Source organism: Martes martes, assembly GCF_963455335.1.
Source record: "Martes martes genome assembly, chromosome: 10".
NCBI lineage: Eukaryota > Metazoa > Chordata > Mammalia > Carnivora > Mustelidae > Martes > Martes martes.
In genome coordinates this window covers 5789004-5806052 of record NC_137898.1, presented here as the reverse complement: position 1 = coordinate 5806052, position 17049 = coordinate 5789004, and the positions used below count along the sequence as shown (strand labels likewise).

General features: G+C 46.8%; 2 protein-coding genes across 7 annotated transcripts in view; both read right to left on the bottom strand.

Moving 5' to 3' along the window:
- Positions 1 to 577: 577 nt before the first annotated feature.
- Positions 578 to 11039, bottom strand: LOC308351247 (RNA-binding protein 4B). Of its 5 annotated transcripts, none has more exons than XR_013967570.1 (5): positions 10853 to 11039; positions 9744 to 10167; positions 3692 to 4368; positions 1916 to 2077; positions 582 to 1195 (listed from the first exon to the last, which is right to left on the bottom strand). XR_013967570.1 is itself a non-coding variant. In XM_080816762.1 (5 exons), exons 2-4 carry the CDS (start codon positions 10153 to 10155, stop codon positions 3701 to 3703), a joined length of 1176 nt encoding a protein of 391 aa, XP_080672888.1. In that variant the 5' UTR covers positions 10156 to 10167; positions 10853 to 10991; the 3' UTR covers positions 582 to 2077; positions 3692 to 3700. The 5 variants fall into 5 exon arrangements, 4 of the variants coding, with proteins under 4 accessions (XP_080672889.1, XP_080672888.1, XP_080672890.1 ...); XM_080816762.1 differs by adding an exon at positions 5538 to 5633 and having other exon boundaries at positions 582 to 2077; positions 10853 to 10991; XM_080816761.1 differs by lacking the exon at positions 1916 to 2077 and adding an exon at positions 5538 to 5633 and having other exon boundaries at positions 585 to 1195; positions 10853 to 10991.
- A 2324-nt stretch (positions 11040 to 13363) lies between these two features.
- SPTBN2 (spectrin beta, non-erythrocytic 2) overlaps positions 13364 to 17049 on the bottom strand; it is a gene marked incomplete at its 5' end in the record, with an annotated part of 33129 nt that continues 29443 nt past the window's right edge. For both annotated transcript variants that reach the window (XM_080817631.1, XM_080817630.1), the window contains one exon: positions 13364 to 17035. In XM_080817631.1, the coding sequence (XP_080673757.1) occupies positions 16802 to 17035 (234 nt within the window). In that variant the 3' untranslated portion in view covers positions 13364 to 16801. The remainder of the gene's footprint in view (positions 17036 to 17049) is intronic.

The window sequence follows — 17049 nt, the reverse complement described above, 5'->3', positions numbered from 1 at the left end:
GAGGCGCCCACTGCTAATCACTAATACCCTAATTTTCTGCTAAAAAAATATCACCTGTTCTCCCTCTTTGATGTCTCATAATGATTATTCATTTTAGCCACAGTCTACACCTAGCAGAGTATTACCACCACAGGAGACCTCTTTAAGTAGTTCGTAAGTGAATTTAATTGACTATGTGCTATGAAGTCAAACTAAGTCAACCCGATAGGTCCTTGGCAATATTCTGACTTAACTTTTTCCTGACACATGGGTTCTAACCTGGGTCTGCTAGCCTGTAAAGTGGAAAGAGTAGCTCTGGTTATAGAAAGAAGGAACCGGACCGTGAGCAGCAGCATACTTACCAATGTCTCGAGACGCTGCATGATTTTTCCTCTACCCATTGCTGAGGCCTATTACTTAGATCACACTAAATCCTTCCTTGTACATCAAAATTTCCGGTATGTAGTTAGATCACACTAAATCCTTCCTTGTACATCAAAATTTCCGGTATGTAGTCGTTCAAATTTTAGAGTTTCAACACAACTGAGAACGAACCAGAGATACTGGTGGTAAATAACAGTCAACACAAACACAAAAAGGTACTTAAGTGTTAGAAACGTTTATTTGTCAAAATATTAAAAAAAAAAAAAAAGTGGGAGGAGTGGAGTAAAACAAGGCTAAATTTCAGCTAATGCTGTACCACGATCACAGGTCAGACATAAAAAAAACAAAACAAACAAAACAACAACAACCCCCACCCCCAAAACCCCAATGGTCCTAGCAGTTTCAGAAGATTAGCTTCAATGTTAGAGTCCAGAGCTAACAGAGAAGAGTAAAAGGTCGCTTGCCACTACATGGTCATTTTAAAGGGAAAGGAGATGTTGCAGGTAGACAGGGAGAAGGGTTCAACTCCTAAGGAAAGCAAGATAAGAGGGGTTCCACTGTACAGGAAAAAGGGGATGCCAGCATAATCCTTACCTAGGGCCGCTCAGAGGCTGAGAATGTAAGGAACAGAGTGAAAGGCTACAGAAACTAGTATCAGGAGGAAAGAAAAGTCAACTTAGAAGAATTAAATTAAGAAAGAAAACATAGTTGGTCACAAACTCCTTTGTTTACTGAAACATGAAGCAATGGAAACATCCCGGCAAAGGGGACCGCGCGGAGCAAGTTCTCATATATGACCGCAGCCCGAGGGTTCAGTCCGCAATTATCCTACCTGAAAGAGAGCACAACACAAGAGGCTTACACAATGCCTGGAGAGCAGCTTGGCTCCGAGTACAAGGGCCCTGGTCCCGTCCTGTATTCCAGGGGGAAAAGAACAAAGAACAAAACAAAACCAAGTCAGACTGGATCAAACTTACATCCTGTGTCGTTACCAAGGGATCTACTCACAGCTATGTGCAGAACGAGCAGCAGAGTCTCTCTGGAAGACTGCTGTGCTGCCGATAAAATCTATCTTTCTCATCTTTTAATCCATCTTTTAGGCAAGACAACCTCTGTGATACAAGGCTACTGTCACTGCAACAAAGGGTATACACGACAGTATCAAAAACCATTAATTTAGTTGTGTCCCGAAAAAGCAGATGATGCCAAGATCTCAAATATTGCCAACGGCACTACTCTAAGTTTGTTTCATGTCACTGTTTCGTAGTAGACAGGTTTTCAGAAATGGCAATCACAAAGGGTTATCATTTATCCTGCAACATACCTACATGTCCTACTGTCCCAGAGTTAGAGCCGTAACTGCAGTAGTTCCCCTACGTGGTCAAATCTCCCTTAACCAAATCAAAAGAAGAAATCCTAAAATTCTCTAATTCTTCCACTGATGATGGGAACTCCAGACACCAATGGCTGGGGGAAAAAGAAGTTAACTCACACCAAGTTCCTCTACTTATTACAGACAAAGGGCCAAATCTTGGTCTTGATCTGTACCAACCGACTTCAAAAGTTGTGACGTTCTTGAATCAGTTCTGCTAGGGTGAGACCCAAATTCAGATCCCCAACAGTTCTGGAGTATTTCCTCCTGGCAGCCTCATTAACATCAGGCTCCTGGGACTGCAACCAACTCAGGGTTATTCAGTCCATTTGAGGTTCACACCTGGAAGGTAAGTTTCTTTAAAAGTCATCACTAAAAAGAGGTTAGTTAAACAACCACGGCTTGCAGTCAAAATTCACTTTAAAATACCTTAGCGATACCCTTAAAGACTGTAATACACTAATTTAACTGTAAAACACATTCGAGGAAAACAAGTTATCTGGTAGGTGATACCACCTTCAGAGAAATATCCCACTTCGTGGCAGATCCAGCTGCATTAAAAGTAAAAATTAAGGCAATCTACACGAGCTTTAAGATTGTGTACTTTATACACATTAACACGCTGCTGCTACACAATGGTCTCAGGAGATCGCAGTCTTGTCATGGGCATCTAGGACATAATTTACCACAGGTTCAAACCATTGTTTGCTTCTCACTACATAAAAGGGCAAATTCCTATTGCTTTAGTTTCTTCTACACATATATACCAGCGGGCTAAGTGAGGAACCCTGGAAACTCCATTTAACTTCCTGAGTAGGTTCTTGAGCAGGCCTCCTAGTCGAGTGATGCTCAATTTCAAGGTACAAGGAAAACCATGAGAAGAGAAAGTTGTCACGATGCCATTTCCACTCAGATGAAATTCATCCAGATCCTACTAATTATCCTTGCCATTGCAACATCTTTGGTGTACATTTTCTAAAGTAGGAGAAATTAAATTTCTGGGGTCAGCACCAGTGGGATTTTATACACATTCACAAATTACCTGTTTTATCTAGACCCTTACGTGTTCCTCCTGAACAAAAACCAAAACAAAAATTGCTGGGGAAAAAGAAAAGGGTTGGGGCTCTAAATGACAGTAACAGGGTATGCCGAAATACGGTTTCAAGGGCTCAGGCAGGTAAGGTGCTCTGGATTACTAATAAGGAAAGGACTCCATGGGACAGGGGCACCGAAACATTTTGCTTTCAAGGGTCTTAGAACACAACACCAAAAGCTTACAGGGCTTTATCTGGCTTATAGATCTAGGATATTAGAAGAGTTTCCTCTGATCAAAACTAATGACCTAAGTAGCAGCTCTATTAGCAAGTGAGAAGTCTAAAGCTGTAGTTAAAATTCTCACTGTGACGTTCATGACCAACTCCTGCACCTGTATTCTCCCACTACATCACAATGACTTTTCTAGTGGGAAGAGAATGGTTTTGGAGCCCACCTCGCCTGAGTTTGAATTCTGACAGCCTCTCAATTATCACATGACTTCAGGCAAAGTACTTAACCTCTCTGAGCCTCTGTTTCCTTCTCTGTAAAAGAGAAAATATCTTAAAGGCTTTTTGTGTAGATTAAATGCTGTAACAGACGAGGGCACTCAATAAATGTTCTCTTAACTATGTTTCTGTAACCCAGATGGCTTACATTTGATTAAATAATAATCTCACTAACCGAGTTTGTTGTTGTTCTCTCCGAAGGAGCCAGCAGGTCGGAGTCATACACTAAAAAACCTCAACAGGCCAAACGAACCTCTGGCCTAAGTTAGAGAAATATTTAAGACTAAAATGTAAATTTCTATCTCGTGGCTACTGTCCTGCCAGCAAACAAACAGGTGGCTTTAGCCTCCTCTATGCAGCACAGATCTCTTTCAAGGAAACTCGAGTCTCTTAACCACACCGACCCCACTCTCACCTCCAGTTTTTAAAAGGCTGAGTACCGCGCTCGGTCCACATACTGCTCCCGCTCATACCGGGCCATGTCATACAGAGAATTCCGTGCAGCGGCTGAAGCCTGAGACAGCTCACTCTCTGGCCCGTAACCGTAGCCCTCTCCAACTGTGGGGAGCACAGCGGCAGCGCGACGCAGGGGGCTCCTGTCCCTTCCGTAATAGGAGGACGTGTTGGCAGCGGCGGCAGCCATAGCAGCCGAGGTGGCGGCGGCACCTGAGTTCGGCAACAGGTGTCTGTCGTAGGGATCAACAGAAGTGGAGTTGAGGTGACTGGTCACAGCCGTGTTCTGGACTTGAGGCAGATGGGACATGGTCTGCTCCGCGTAGTTGTACGCAGAAGCCGCCGCCGCCGCCGCCACCGCCTCGTAAGAGCGGACCCGGTAGCGCTTATAGTAGTCGAGGGCTCCGTACGCGTCGTTGTAATACATGGACTCCCCGTAGCCCATGGTGTAAGGCGTGCGCACCGCTCCGTACTGTTCATTATACTGCTCGGTGAAGTCCGCCACTCGGCCCGTACGATCTACCGGACACTCTTTGGACCAGTGCCCCTCTTTCCCGCACCGGTAGCAGCCGCTCTGGTCTCCCATCCCGGGGGCAGTCCGAAGCCGGCTGGTGGACAACTGCACGTGCATTCGTTTGCCTTGAGGAAACAGACGTAAGAAGATTTATTATAACTCACTGACGTTCTTTAATCCTCCCCCACATGAAAGCCAGCTGGTGGAAGACACGCAGACATACACGCGCTCCGGCAACCCTAGGTCAGCAGTCCCCTCCGAGAGCAGGTGAAGTTGTGATGCGGATGACAGCTAGAAACTGAGTCCTCAGAGACCAGGCAACACTATTTCCATCAGGGAGCCGGATTCCCTACTTCTGTGTCCACAACTTCCCCTTCCTTTCCTCTGGCCCCCAACACAGAAACTGAAAACTTTCCCACTTACCACTGCTAAGACTGATTACAACTGTCATGACTCAAGACCTGCCAATTCCTCCAAAGCAAACAGTCAACAAAACCTCAGTTATGCCACATTTGAAAAGCATCTTACCAGCCTCTCACTGATTTACTCAGGGCAGCATAAGGCCCCAGCATTTACTGTAGCTTAAAAACCACGGCAACCTGTCCATCTCGTTTCCTCCAGCCATTTTGACAGGTGTCACCGGAAGGCTATGCTGGATACACATACCATACACTGCTTCCCCTCAGTCCCTCTAGGAGTTTATGCAACCCTCCGGATTTCAACCCCACCCCTGTGTTTTTCAGCAAGGGCGATCCATGCCTATGTGGAAAAGAAAACTTGACCAAGGTCTCTCAACAGCAAGAATTAGGAAGATACTGAAGCAGTACTACTGGGTTTTTTTAGGGACAATGTGTACCCACGTAATTCAGCATTTCATCCTGCCATGTAACTTACAATCCTTCATAGGGGATTATCTTGTTAGAAAAATGCAGCATTTGCCCTAAGAGCCTCTGGGCACCCATACAAACAAGCAACATCCATTCTTCCAGAAAATGGCCAGCACCACGAACAGCTAAGAGAAGAAACAATCTCTGCCCTGGGCTTGTGCCCAGGGACCCTTACTGATCAAAGCACCCAAGGTCTTTAAAAGCAGTTTGAGGAAAGGAATCTTTTTGGCAGGATTCAGTCCCAAACTGCCTAAGACTTTGGAGATCAAGTCAGTAGTTCTTGAACTGCATGTAGCCAAAAGACAGCCACTCCAGATGCAGAGAACAGGGACTTCAGGTCACTCTTGAGGGCTGCTCAGAACAAATCCCCCCTCCGCGATCAGCAAGTTGCTCTCTCTTTAACAGACCTTGTTCTGGATGCAGTTCTGGAGGCCTCGTGCTCCACCATCCTGTTGGAAACGCCCGATTCAGGACGGCAGCCAGAACAGCGCCATGCACTGACCCTGAGAGGGGAGCGGGTTAGTGCAGTAGTATCACTTTAGTCAAACGCAGTTCTGCCCAACGTCTAAGATTCCTACCACCCCAGTTTCTAGTAGTTGCCACCTCCAACTTAAAACCCCTTCTTTAGCAGAAACGAAAGTGTTCAGGTTTTTACTTCTAGCTGTCAGCAGAGAGGCGGCGTCCACCATCATGACTGGTAGTCAACAGATAACAAATCTCGGAATGCAGCATTTAGCCACCCATTGTTTCCAGAGATTTAAATACTCCCATCCTCATTCTTAGAAGTTATTGGGCCGCCTGGGTGGCTCAGTCATTAAGCGCCTGCCTTCGGCTCAGGTCATGATCCCAGGGTCCTGGGATGGAGCCCCACATCGGGCTCCCTGCTCAGCGGGAGGCCTGCTTTTCCCTCTCCCATTCCCCCTGCTTGTGTTCCCTCTCTCGCGGTCTCTCTCTCTGTCAAATAAATAAATAAATAAATAAATCTTTTAAAAAACAAAAAGTTTATTAAGGGTCACATGCTAACTATGCTTAGAACAGAAACACAGGGTTTTTGCCCCAATTTCTATCTCTAATGTAGAGTTTCCTATGATATAGACTGGAAGACCAACAGTTACTTGGTTTTCAAACATGCACAGTGACTTTAACCTCTGTGATAGACACAACCTGTTCCCATTCTGAAGTCGGAGGAATTCTGCCAATCTAAAAAGCAGAGACCTAGAAGTACATCTAAAAAAATTTTTCAATTTAATTTGCTTTTTACTTTTATAGATTCTGGCCCAGTTTTCGTTCTTGTTGTTGTTGTTGACAGACAAAGCCCAGTGATTTTTCTTTGGTATTTGTTACTACATCCAATCTTCATTTCAATTTTACTGAGAGAACGCCTAAGTTTATAAACATCTATGTTTATAATCTACCTCTGTAGCAGCTGTGAAAAGGATTCAGGTAAAAGAAATTTTTAACTAGAACTAAAAAAAATCTGTAATAGAAGTGATAGTTGCCCCCCCCATCTCTCCTAGGTTGTAACTAGGTTTTTAATTTAAATCCGCTTAAGTTATTATAACTGAAAAATACTGTGCTTCAATTACTCTATTACCTTAAGGAACCAGGGCAAAGAAAATTGAAAGATTAAATTCCAACACTCTGCTACACTTGGAGAGGACAAAAGTTTAAAGATTTTCTGAGACCTCAAAAGTTACTGAAATATAATACATTATATGTTTATTAAAATAAAAAAATTAAAAAAAAAGTTACTGAACTATGTTGCCAACATTTCCCAGAAAAGCAGCCTAATAGAAGTGTTTTCTTTTGAAAGCTGGGACAGAAAAGATTATTAAAATGCTGAGAGATGGGCAACCTGGGGTCCTCTAAGTGCTGGGCTCCTAGCATGTGCCGGGACCCCAAGAAGGCTGGGGGCGTAGTTGCTCCCCAACAGCACTCCAGCTTAGTGCCTGTTTGTGTATGGGGAAAACCAAGACACCTGACCTCTTACACATCATTTCCCAATTCAGTTGCTTGAACTGTTACTTGGGAACAGCTTTTTTAGTTAGGGTGTTCCAATGCAAACTGTTTGCCAACTCAACAGTGGTTCAGTTCACTGCTGCTTGTGGACAGGAAACAGGTCTTGAAGGACCCAGGTTAACTCAGGTTCTGCTGCTTCCTTTGATAAGTCCTTTGATAAGGACTCCTTCCTCTGATAAGATAAATGCAGAAGCCTAAATGGCAACAATTAATAAAGGTTCGGGGCGCCTGGGTGGCTCAGTGGCTTAAGCCTCTGCCTTCGGCTCAGGTCATGATCTCAAGGTCCTGGGATCGAGCCCTCATCGGGCTCTCTGCTCAGCTTCCCCCTCTCTCTCTGTCTACTTGTGATCTCTGTCAAATAAATAAATAAAATCTTTTTAAAAAAAATAAATAAAGGTTCAGAAGACGTTCAAAGTGGCACTTTTAAGAGGCCGCCTTCATTGGCAGCTGACTAAAAAAGCTTTACAGACAAAGGTGACAAGCTGGTATCTTGATTATATTTTCTGTAAAACTGCAACATATTATCCTATGCTAAACTTTCTCTGGTCAGCTGGAAAAAAAACAGAGCTGGTTATAAAAAATATCTATATGTATAACTCCGAGTAGGGTGCCTTCTCCAGAGTGGACAGGCTAAGAACATGAAGACCAAATCAAGGATTCTTCTTTTCCAACGATGACATTTTAAAGGATTTCATGGATTGCTGTCACTCCAACATCCCCCTCCCAGAGTAATTAAACTTGCTTTATTAAAACACACTCTTCCCAAGCCAACTCCCCCCAGTTAACTAACTTCTGTATGCACACTTTTGCCCTTATCCTTTTACTCAGTTGTTGTTAAAAAGGTAAGGACATGCAGTACTACATTACTGTGACGTCTCTGCAGAGTCTGGACCCGGCTTTAACTGCATTCTTCCCACATTTTGTTACCTGTCAAGAGAGAACCTCTATTTCCCCCCAACACTGTCCATTCATGATCCCATCGCCGTCAAGTGAGCAATAATTAAGAATATTCTTAAATCTGTTTGAGGTGCAACAGCTTTCCAAAATAATAAAAGAAAAACAAAGAGAGGTAAGTGAGGAAAGCTAACTATCACATTTTTCAGTAAGCTTCCAACCATAACGGAAACACTCTCCAGTTGTTGCAAACAACACTCGCCTTTCATCACGGAGTACTTCCCGTCCCTCTACTTTCACATCTATTACCTCAGTCTAGCCTCACTACCATCCCGTGAGGGAGGTACTGCAGGGATCATTAATTCTACTTCGTAAGTGGCGAAAATGAAGCACAGAGAGATTAAAACACTGGTCCGAAGTCGCACACCTCGTTAATGGTAGCAAGTCATCTGTGACTTTTGCCCTATGCTTTAGAGAAGAGCTAAAGGCCAGGACACCACTGGCTGAGCCCAAAGAGATCTGACACGCTCTTTGTAATCTACACTATTTGCAAACTTTCTTACCCTTTTCTAGTCAACTTTTCCTCTTCTGGCATTTCTTTTTTGATTGTTTTCTAGGTTTAGCAGAGCACGCTTAAGTACTTCTCAACGAACCTTTTAGCGGCACTCGGAAAAAATGGTATTAACTCATGAACCCGAGAAGTGGCTGGAAATGCGGGGCTCAAGATGAAACGGTCAGCAAAAAACTGTAGAACCTCGCTGTCCAACAGAACTTTCTATAATGATGGGAATGTTCCCTCTTTACACTAACACGGTCACCAACAGACTCATGTGACTTCTGGGTGCTTCAAACGTGCGTCCAACTGAAAAATTGAAATTTAAAATGTATTTAATAGCCACATGTGCCTAGGGGCTACCATATCAGACGGCTCAGTTGTAGTCTTCCGACAACCTCGAAGTATTAAATTATAACCTGTGGAGCTTTATAATTGGTAAAATTATATAATAGGCTCCATAACACCCTTACTGGAAACTTTCAGAAGCAGGACCATCATCTCATTCAACCTAGTATTTGTAAAAATGTTCTTTTTCTTCCATTAGGGTTAAATAATAGTAGATAGAAGAGAACAGTCCAGTGCATGGCTTTGGGCTGACAGACTGAACAAATCTGAGCCCTCAAAAGATACTTCCCCAAATTCAGGTTCACCATCCAGATTTATAATATAGGGATCCCTCTAGATGTCTCTGTTCCTCTTTCCCACAACAACCTATCACCCCAGGCTGTAAAGAGTATAAATCCTAAGCACTTAAACTCTCAATATAAGGCTTTTTGATGGTAAAAGCAGATAATCCACAGACTTTTATCCTCTCTTCTCCCATGAGGTAGGGACACATTTGCCTAGGCAGGTTAAACTTCCAACAGCACTCAAATGAATGAAGACTGCGGGATTAAGTAACCCAGTTTGTGCCTCCACACAGTTGTTGAGGAACATCTTGGCAAGTAAATCTGCAAAGGGGGTGTTTGCTTCTCCAAGAGTAAACTGTACTTAACTGGGGGTAAACGCGCAATCTTTCCATTACATCCAGCTAAAACAGATTGGAAGACACCTCCCCGCCAGCCTCCTGGTCCTGTGTTCTTGTCTCTGTCTCGTCCTAGACCCCACTACTCAGTTCTGCCACCCAGACCCCAGAGCAGTTCACCTTGAAACTCTGTGTTGTCAAGGCCCCTGATGGCCTCCACTGCATCCTCCGCCCGCTCCATGTGTACGAAGGCATAATCTTTCACGATGTCACACTCGATGACCGGACCATACTCCTCAAACTTGGCCCGAAGCTCCTGGTTGGTACAAGTAGGACTGATGTTGCCCACATGTAACTTGGTTGAGGCTTTGCTCTTATTCTTGCTGGCTTCCACGTTGATGTTCACCCCGTGCAGCTTGTAGTGGTGCAGGTTGCGGATGGCATCCTCGGCCGCCGTCTTGTCCTCTATGTGCACAAAGCCGTAGTTCTTAATGATGTCACATTCCAGCACCTTCCCATACTGCTCGAAGAGGGAGCGGATCTCCTGCTCTGTGGCCTCCCGGGGCAGGTTTCCGATGAACAGCTTCACCATCCTGACAAGAGCCTGGGAGGGAACAAATAAGATGTCCAAAAGTTAGGGGTGGAGTGGGACATTTCAGTGCATTGCATTTTGGTTTAATTCTCCAAAAAAGTTCTTGGCACCTTCAAGATTCAAGACCCCCCACATAAACGTTCATTATTTTTCTCTTAATGGAGACGAAAGGTTTGTACATGAACAGGTAGTGTGAGACGTGTGTGACACCCCAACGGGAGGCTGGGATCAGCAGGCATCGCACCGTCTATCATCTCCGTGAAATGAGCATTTAAACAACAAGGTTGGCTGTTTTAGGTCTTAAAATACTCTCTTTGGGGGGCAGGAAAGAGAAGACCTCAAGGAGAGGGCAAGACCCGTCTATCTCGAGTGTCCCCGGTAACGAGGTTTTGGAGGGAAATCGGTGTCCCTCTCCTCCGTGCGGTATTACCTTCCACGATACTCGAAGAATAAAGAGGCTTCCTTGGCCCCAATCCGGGACCCCCCCAGCGACCCAACCTCCAGCTTTTTCGCCCCAACAAAGACTCGACCCGACCCCTGCCCCGCCCCCTCCGGAGACCCGGCCCCGCCTCCTCCCGTTGTCTTCCCCGGACCTCCCGCAGCAAGAGAATCCCACACCTTAGGCTGGCCCCGTCCGCCAGAGGCCCAGCCCGACCCGCCCTCCGGCTCCCCACACACCCAGAAGACCCCCTCGTACCTCCGGGTGAGGGCGGCGGTGGCGGCGGCTCCCGCGTCAGAGAGAACCCTACAAAATGGCGACGGCCGCTCGAGCCTCGGCGCGACCGGGCCCTTTCTCGCGCGCCAGCTCACGCACGCGCGAGTGCGCGCTGCCTCCTTCCCCTCCCCCTCGCGGGAGCCGGGCGACCAATCCCGCGGCCGCATACAAATGGCTGCTCCAGGCTAGGCTCCCAGCCGCCCCGACACGGGGGCGGGGCCAGCCGGTGACGCCGCTGCGGAGCGGAGGTCAGCCCGCCCCCAGCCCCGGCTAGCCAATCAGCACTCTGGAAGCCGGGTGGGGGGGGGTGGGGGCCGGCGCTCAAGCGTCAGAAGGGCTCCGGACGCAACCACTACCTTGGCGTAATCAGAAGCCCGGGGAGTCGCTAACCATCACAATGGATCGTGCTATTGGGCCCGCTGGGGCGGGGGGGTAGCTAATGACAAAGGGTTATCTCACTGGGTCCTCTAAATGGGGGTTTTCTGAGCAGGCTGGCCAGCCACTTCGGTAGCTTGGGTCAGCATTTTAGAGACACAGAAGAGCCACATTTTAAGCAAACGTAGTCCATGTTTGTAGAGCTGTAAATGTAACTCAGCGTTTCATTGCAAGCCTCTTACTGGTGAGGCAGCAGAACCAAAGATGGCAGAGCTGGGATAGCTCTAAGAGGCGTCGTATCCAGGCTGCATTTATCGGTCACATGTTGTTTGCTCACGGATATGTGTGGGCTGTTTTTCTCTCTCTAGTTACACTATTAGCTCTAATTGTGTGTCCTTCACAGTTCCCGGTCCGTGGTGACTACACCAAGGGAACACTTGGTGCAGAGGCCCAGAGAAGTTCTTTGTTTGGGGCGGGGCGGAGGGACTGCGGTGAAAAAGGGTCTCCAGGTCTACACCAAGCGGCTGGAGGTCTAGGCAGCTGGGACTCCGGGCGCTTTCTAGCATTCAAAATTCTGCTGTGGTCCAAGGGCGCCTCCTGGTGGCAATAGAGGAGCTATTAGGTGGATTAGTCACTGTCACCCTTGAACAAAGAATAGACGTTTATAGAGATTGATGGATCCAGCTTATCTCTGAGTGGAGCATGCTGGGGTGGTTGTCAGTCACCATTCTTCATTGTGGTGGCTCCATAGAAGCTTTTCTGATACCATCGGGCACAATTTCCCCAGGCTTCCCTCCTCCTCCCCAGCTACTCTGATACGTTGCTTTCACTGAATTCTTTTTGTTTCCCAGCCATTTTAGAAGAGGCACCGTCCTTCCAATTTTAATACAACTCACGATTTCTCCCACCTAATTCGATCTACTTCTCCCTTTTCTCCTCCTCTTGGTCATTTCCAGTTTCTCTCTACACTCGGACTTCTAAAACAAGTATAGGGACCTCCTTACCCATTTCTGAAATAGCTTCCACTCACCTTCGCTATTAATGTTTTCTATCTTGGGGTCCCTCCTTGTGTTCCAGGTCAGAGGCTTTGCAAATGGGGCGTCTGAACCAACTATTGCCCACCTTTGTACACGGTTTTGGCTTCTGTCCACCTCTTCCAATGCCCCAAACTTTCTTAGGTCACCAAAGCTAATGTCCTTTTAAGTTTTCACCCTTCTAAAGTTTTCATTTCGTTCAGCATTTTCTTCTCCCGTGTTTTTATACTGCTCCTTGTAGCTCTGACTGTACCGTTCTGTCTCCCTCCCCCCTTCTATTTCCCTACTCTTATTTATTCCCTTTTATCTCACTTCCCCTTCCCTCATAGGCAACCACACTAATGAGATTAATATGTATTATTTTGTTTGTGTTCTTGCCTGACATATCTTTTCAGTGCGCATTTGCTTTATCCATTTTAAAAAATGTTTTATTGTGGGGGCGCCTGGGTGGCTCAGTGTTAAGCATCTGCCTTCGGCTCAGGTCATGATCCCAGGGTCCTGAGATAGAGCCCCACATCAGGCTCCCTGGACGGCAGGGAGCCTGCTTCACCCTCTCCCACTACCCCCTACTTGTGTTTCCTCTCTTGGTGTATCTCTGTCAAATAAATAAATAAAATCTAAAAGAAAAAAATAAGACATCAGGACTACACTAATACTATCTAATCTTTATAATAAAATTTCCCCTAGGTTGTTGCAAATGCTTTTTTGCAGTTGTCTTCTAATGTGGATCATAACAAGGCCCATCGGCTGTACATTTGGGTAAATTATGTAGATATTTATGTAAATTGTGTTGCAGGGCTCATTGTTTTAGTTTTTCCACTAAATACCCGTGTCGCTGCGCATTATGTAACCAGTGGAACTAACTCGTCTAAGTAGTGCCGGGTTGTTTTCTGGAAAAACTGTACCCGTCAACCCTCACACCTGCAGCACGTGAGGGGGTCTGTGTATCAATAACTCCACCAGTGTTGGACATTGTCCAGTTTTCTAATTTCTGCTAGTGTAATGAAGTGATATAGCACTTGTTTCAATTTGCATGATTACTAATGATTTTAAGGACCTCCTCTTATTAGGTTTTTTTAAAAAATTTTTTTAATTATTTATTTGTTAGAGAGAGAGAGCGAGCGAGCACAGGCAGACAGAGTGGCAGGCAGAGACAGAGGGAGAAGCAGCCTCCCCGCCGAGCAAGGAGCCCGATGTGGGACTCGATCCCAGGACACCGGGATCATGACCTGAGCCGAAGGCAGCCGCTTAACCAACTGAGCCACCCAGGCATCCCCTCTTATTAGTTTTTTTGGGTTTTCTCTTCTGTAAATTTCCTGTTCATATCTTTTGCTCAACTTTCTTAGTGGTTGCAATCTCCTCTTTGTTGTTATTTGCAGGATTTTCTTGTATATTCTAGACAGTGATCTCTTTAAATATTTTCCATCATTCCACTAACTTATTAACTTTGTCCATGGTGCCATTCCTTGAACAGAAATTCTTAATTTTTTATGGTATCTAATTAATTTTTGTCTTAGGAGTGTGTGCTTTTGCAGTTTTGTATAAGCCATTCTTTTCTACGCCCCGAGTCACAAATGTATTCTCCTACACTTTCCTCTATTAACAGTAATGGTTTTTTTTAACTATCCACATTTAGATCAGTAGTCAGTTCAAAGTGGTGCCATCCTGGGGTGCCTGGCTGATTCAGTAGGTGGAGCTTGTGGCTCAGGGTTGTGAGTTCGAGCCCTACGTCGGGTGTAGAGATGACTTAAAAAATAAAATGTTAAAAAGAAAAACAAAAGCAGGGCTGTCCAGACAAATACAAGGTCAGCCATTTATGTAATTTAAAATTTTCCAGTAAAGACATTTAAAAAGTAAAACGAAACAGCTGAAGTTCATTTTAATACTTTGGAAACCCAATAAAGCTAAAATATTGCAACATATAATTAATATAAACAGTATTAATGAAATACTTTAAGTTCTTCTTTTCCTCTTCGGTTTTTGAAGTTGGCGAGCATTTTACACGTACAGCACATTTCGCTCTGGATTTGCCCCATTACGAGTGCTCAGCAGCCGCATGTGGCCCATGGCTACTATCTCGGACAGCGCAGCTCTAGAGTTCGCCCTCAGAGGCCATGTTTGGTGAGAAGGCAAATTCGTTTTTCTCCAAATAATCCATGTTTAGCTGTCCATATTTCGGACTTGTGGTGCCTGCACAGACTGTATTTTTGTGTTCTAATCTATCTCGTAGCCCATTTCATTCCATCTCTTTCTGGAACTTTCTTTTTCTTCCACTCGCATCTGAAGGGGTCTCTCAAGACTTACTTCCTGACCTTATGTTTATCCTTATCTGTGTCCGGTCGCCTGGATGATGCTCAAAGCACCTCTTCATGACGTGTCCGTTCGCAGTGACTGACTCCATCCTCCCGGACGGCGGTACTTGGCTGCCCTATTTCCATTCACATTTTACACACTAAAATGAGCCTTTCTTCATTTATTTCTCACTCCCATATACATTTCCTTCTAAAATGTCCCATTATCGCTTCTCCTCCCAACTCCCTGGCTTACCACATTGCAGTGGAAAACCTGTTTCCCTGGGCACTCTACAACGTTATGTCTCTTTCCTCCTTCGCACCGTTGGACCAGAAGGACAAGAGAAGCTGATGGGTCATCCTGTGTAGTCCCATGACAGATTGTTCCAGGGACATCTCCCCAACATGCCGACCGTGGAGTACTTCTGAATCTGCTTGTCTTAAGAGGAAGGGAGAACTATTCTGTGGGCTGTCTGGTCTACCAGATCTCATGTTTGGAGACCATGCTGGTTTGGGCTGTGTTGTGTGAGTCCTGGGCCTGCACACACCTGACCCTTTGTCATGATGATGGTCAGGGATCTACTCGGCCAGGGCCCTTGGCCACTTGTGCTAAAGATAGGGCTGCTTAGGGGAGGAGGTGCGGGGATGGGTGAAATAGGTGATGGGGGTTAAGGGGTGCGTCTGTCATGAGGAGCATCAGGTGATGCGTGGAAGTGTTGAATCACTATGTCGTACGCCCAAAACTAATATAATGCTGTATGTTAACTGTACTGGAATTTAAACTTAAAAAATATATATAAGTAGGGCTACTTCTCTGGAGAGATCTCCTCTGAGCCCTCTGAGGGCTCAGATACTCCTCTGAGTATGTTTCTGGGAAACAACGAAAGAACAAAGCTTTTCCTGTAGGAGACCACCAAGGCAATAATACTCTTGCCGTCCAATTGCCAAGCCAGAGACAAGGGAGAAAGCTAATTTTTTTTTTTAATACTTCACCAGATCTAGAATATATTCTGTGTTTTTGTGTGTTTACACACTTTGGATGTACCTGGTGGCTTCCCAGAGTGATGTCATCCTATGGGTCAGTGGACTGGGAACTTGCCACTTCTCTGATCCCTGTCTGACCCCCCCCTTGATCCTCTCTATTGGGCAGGAGACGGAAGATGGGGTCAGTCCTCACCCCCATGCGCTCCACTCTCCACTGTCGGGCTGAGCGGTGGCTGACACTTGCTTGGGCAATTCAGTCTTCCGTTTTTGAAAAACAGTTGAGAGAGTCACGAGTAAAGAAAGTTGTGTACCAGGGAAGGAGTTGTTCGCTGCCTTTTAACATCGATAGTGCTTGTCACCATCACCCTGACCCACGGTGAACTTCTTTGGTCTAAAAACAGGCTTGTCGTTGGTCAGCCTAGCAGACTGGAGGTCCTCATCACGGGGAGAGGAGACCAGGGTAGGGAGGCTCTCAAAATAATGTGGCTTGTTGAGGGCTGGGAGGCTGGTGGCAGAGTGGAAACCCGACATACAGGAGACCAGAGCCAAAGGCAAGAATGTGGGCACAGGCAGGGAGGCTTGTGGTCGGGAAAGCAAAGACACCCGGAAGCAGTGAGAGAAGCTGAGCTGTTTAATCACCTCCTTGGCCAGGCTCCAGGCTGTGGCTGCCCTGAACAACTCACACCGGGAAGCCACGGAGCGAGCGTCGCTGGAGATGGAGTGGCCGCTCGAGTCAGAGGAGGAGTCAGGGCGGGAAGGGGGAGCTGCAGGGGCTCTGACTCGGCTGTCTGGCAATCTCGCCCCCAGGTCCTGCCTCAGCTCTGACAGGTTCCTGGCTGGTCCCCAGGGGCAAGGGACTGCGGGAAGTGCCCTCGCTGCCACCGTGGGAGCGTGACCTGAGGCAGGGGCAGCCGTTCCCACATGGCCTACGTGGAGGGTGCAGCGCGGCCCGCACCCGGATCGGGATTGGGGCACAGGGCTGGGGGGAGAGGGAAGAACTCGGGAGGCGGGAGTGGAATTGGGGGTCGCCCGGGTCCCACCACCAGTCTGGAATTAAATAGCAGGAGAGGAGCGTTGCCCTGGGGAACACTGACTTGTCCTCCGAGACAGTTCCTGGTGATGGGCTGCCCTTGGCAATAGACCCTAGCAGCAGGCAGTTGTCCTGACAAGAGGGTGGTCCCTGTTGGCCGTCCCTGGCAGTTTCCTGAATCGAGCGAAGAAGCCGGGCCTGGGAGTCTCGCCCCCCACTACTTGTTCTTCTTGAAGAAGCTGAAGCGTTTTTCTCTCTCTCGTTCTCTGCCGTCCTTGCCGCGGAGGACGACAGGCCCCTCCGCCCCGACCGGTGACACTGGGGGCATGGTCATGGCCCGGGTCATGCCCCGGGCGGCGCTGGGCGGCGCTGGCTCTTCAGGCTCTCCGGAGGCAGAGGACGCGGTGGCGATGGCGGCATTGACCACCCGCAGCCACGAGCTCATCTCCGCCTGCACGGGGCACA

Coding starts and splice junctions, on each gene's coding strand:
- LOC308351247 (XM_080816762.1), bottom strand. CDS start 10,155: ATGGTGAAGCTGTTCATCGGAAACCTGCCCCGGGAGGCCACAGAGCAG. Junction 5,634..9,743: donor TGACAACACAGAGTTTCAAG/GTGAACTGCTCT, acceptor CTCCCCTCTCAG/GGTCAGTGCATGGCGCTGTT. Junction 4,369..5,537: donor AGAACTGCATCCAGAACAAG/GTCTGTTAAAGA, acceptor TGTTTCCTCAAG/GCAAACGAATGCACGTGCAG.